General features: G+C 44.0%; 1 protein-coding gene across 1 annotated transcript; it reads right to left on the bottom strand.

Moving 5' to 3' along the window:
- Positions 1 to 5: 5 nt before the first annotated feature.
- LOC106751430 (piggyBac transposable element-derived protein 4-like) lies at positions 6 to 2,194 on the bottom strand (the record flags this gene model as incomplete). The annotated part of the gene is made up of 1 exon (XM_014632316.1): positions 6 to 2,194. A coding segment is annotated over exon 1 (1,341 nt), but the record flags the coding sequence as incomplete, so codon positions are not given.
- Positions 2,195 to 2,210: the final 16 nt, after the last annotated feature.

Raw genomic sequence — 2,210 nt, 5'->3', positions numbered from 1 at the left:
AAAAATTGTTTGAATCTAATGGGATTTTCAGAATTTTTGATGTATATCTGGAATGCGTTGTGTAATGCACAGTTTATGAGATATAAAACCGTTTTTTTTGTCCATTTTTTTGTTTTGCGAAGTATGGAATAACACGATAGGTATTGATCGGCGTGATCAACACCTTTCAAAAATTTGTTATACTCTCGTATGCAAATTGGTTTAATGTACTTCTTTTTGGTTCTTTTATTCGCACATTCGACCATGTCTGCTGAATGTATCGTAGAAATCATCGTTATCAATTTTTTGCCCGAATTCCATTTTTGTACCAAAATTTTCCCTTTTCTACGAAATTCCATTGACTTATTTTTCAATGTAGCAGATTTTAAACAATATGGTACTCCTCTGTTTACTCTTATTGTGCCACAGATGTTTGTTTTATGCTTTAGTAACTCCTCTGCAACCTTTACACTATTGTAATAGTTATCCATGTATACGTCGTGCCATAAATTTAAATATGGCGATAGCACGGACAATATTGTCGCAATTAGCGATTTTCCTTGCGCGCAATATATTTCTAAATTGCATATATAACCAGATGTCGCCTCACACACTATACGGACTAAAATTCCATATTTTATAATTTTCGCAGGATTATATGTACGAAAAGATAGCCTTCCCCTCCATGGAATGATACCTTCATCCAGCGATAATTCTTTCTCGGGTTTATAAATTTTTTGAAACTTTTCTACCAGGTACGAGTAGACTGGTTTTATTTTATCAAACCTTTCTTGGCAATGCTCATTATTACTGAAGTGCCAATACTTCCATAACTGCCGAAATCGGTTCCTTGGCATAGTATTCCCAAAAATAGGTGTGTGTAATCCAGGGTGAGTAGACCAATAATCGTCTTGTTCTGGTTTTTTTACTATTCCCATTAGGATAACAAGCCCCAAAAGTTTTTTCATTTCTAGAACATTTGTATCCACCCAAGCTTTATTCTTTGTTGATGCATGGTTGTTATCATTATTCTGCTGATTATGATATAAATTTGTTTGTGTGGCAAACAAATTAAATAAATCGTCCCCAATGAACAATTCCACAATTGATAATATATCTGGTGTGCATGGTACCTGTAACCCAAACCGTTCCAGGCAAGCATGAAAGTTAGGTTTAAAATCAACTTCTGACCAATCATCTGCCACAGAATTCTCTTCATCACTCTCAGATTCACTAATTATTGGTCTTCCCTTATTTTTTAATCGTCTCACAATTATATCGCTCTCACTGTCCGAATCACTTTCACTATCAGAGCAATTATCTTCTTCTGATAACAGATCAGCATATATTTCCTCATCGAAGAGCATTTTGAGGGATATCTAACGTAAGTTTCCTATATCTGAAGGTAGCGAAAGACAATCTCAAACTGACAAAACAAGCGTCCGCGAAAAAAGATTTTAATAATAGACAGTCTGTTGAATTGGGAGAGGAAAACAGTTGAAAACTATGTTTCCTGATCGTCAAACCATCACGCCAGCGTGATAGCGGCCGAAAGTCGATGGCGAGCAAAAGTCACGCCAGCGTGACAGCGGCCGATAACCGTTGGCGAGCAAAAGTCACGTCAACGTGACAGCGGACCGCAAAGTGTTAAGGATCGCTCGGCGTGTCCTCCGGGAGCATGGGAACGCGGTCACGGAGCCGGTCACGAGGAGCTCTCACGAGTGTGGTCGCGTGCGCACCAAGGACATCTCACCTCGTCGTCGAGGAGGAGGAGCGTGGCGTGGCGCGATATTCGCGAATCGAGTATCCTTGTAACCGCGACACGCGCGAGCACGCGCGCGCGCAGGACTCGCCGTCTCTCGAGACTCGGGCAGACTAAACTCGCGCCGTCATGAGGACAAGCGACGAGAAAGCACTTCTCTCTCTTTCTCTCGTGCGAAAGAGCCACTCGCGTGCGTCCGTTTCGCTCTCTCTCTTTCTTAGCCGTTCACCGCTCGCTCGTTGCTCCAACGATCGCTCAGACCAGCACCATCCTACCGCGCTGAGTGTCGCGCCGCGCGCCCAAGACAGGCCGACCGACGACAACGAACAGCGAGCGCGCCGTCCACCGTCAACACCAGGAGGCGCTCGACCGAGGCGCCGACAGGCGGCCGGGCGGGCGAGCAGGCGACGCATGCGCACGCCTTTCGCGCCGAATTCGATTCGATCGCGCTCGAAGCTCAGCGGAAATC

Source organism: Dinoponera quadriceps, unplaced genomic scaffold (assembly GCF_001313825.1).
Source record: "Dinoponera quadriceps isolate SergipeBrazil2010 unplaced genomic scaffold, ASM131382v1 scaffold13240, whole genome shotgun sequence".
In the NCBI taxonomy this organism is placed as follows: Eukaryota; Metazoa; Arthropoda; class Insecta; order Hymenoptera; family Formicidae; genus Dinoponera; species Dinoponera quadriceps.
Note: the sequence above shows the minus strand (reverse complement) of the source record. Positions and strands in the feature narration are given on the sequence as shown.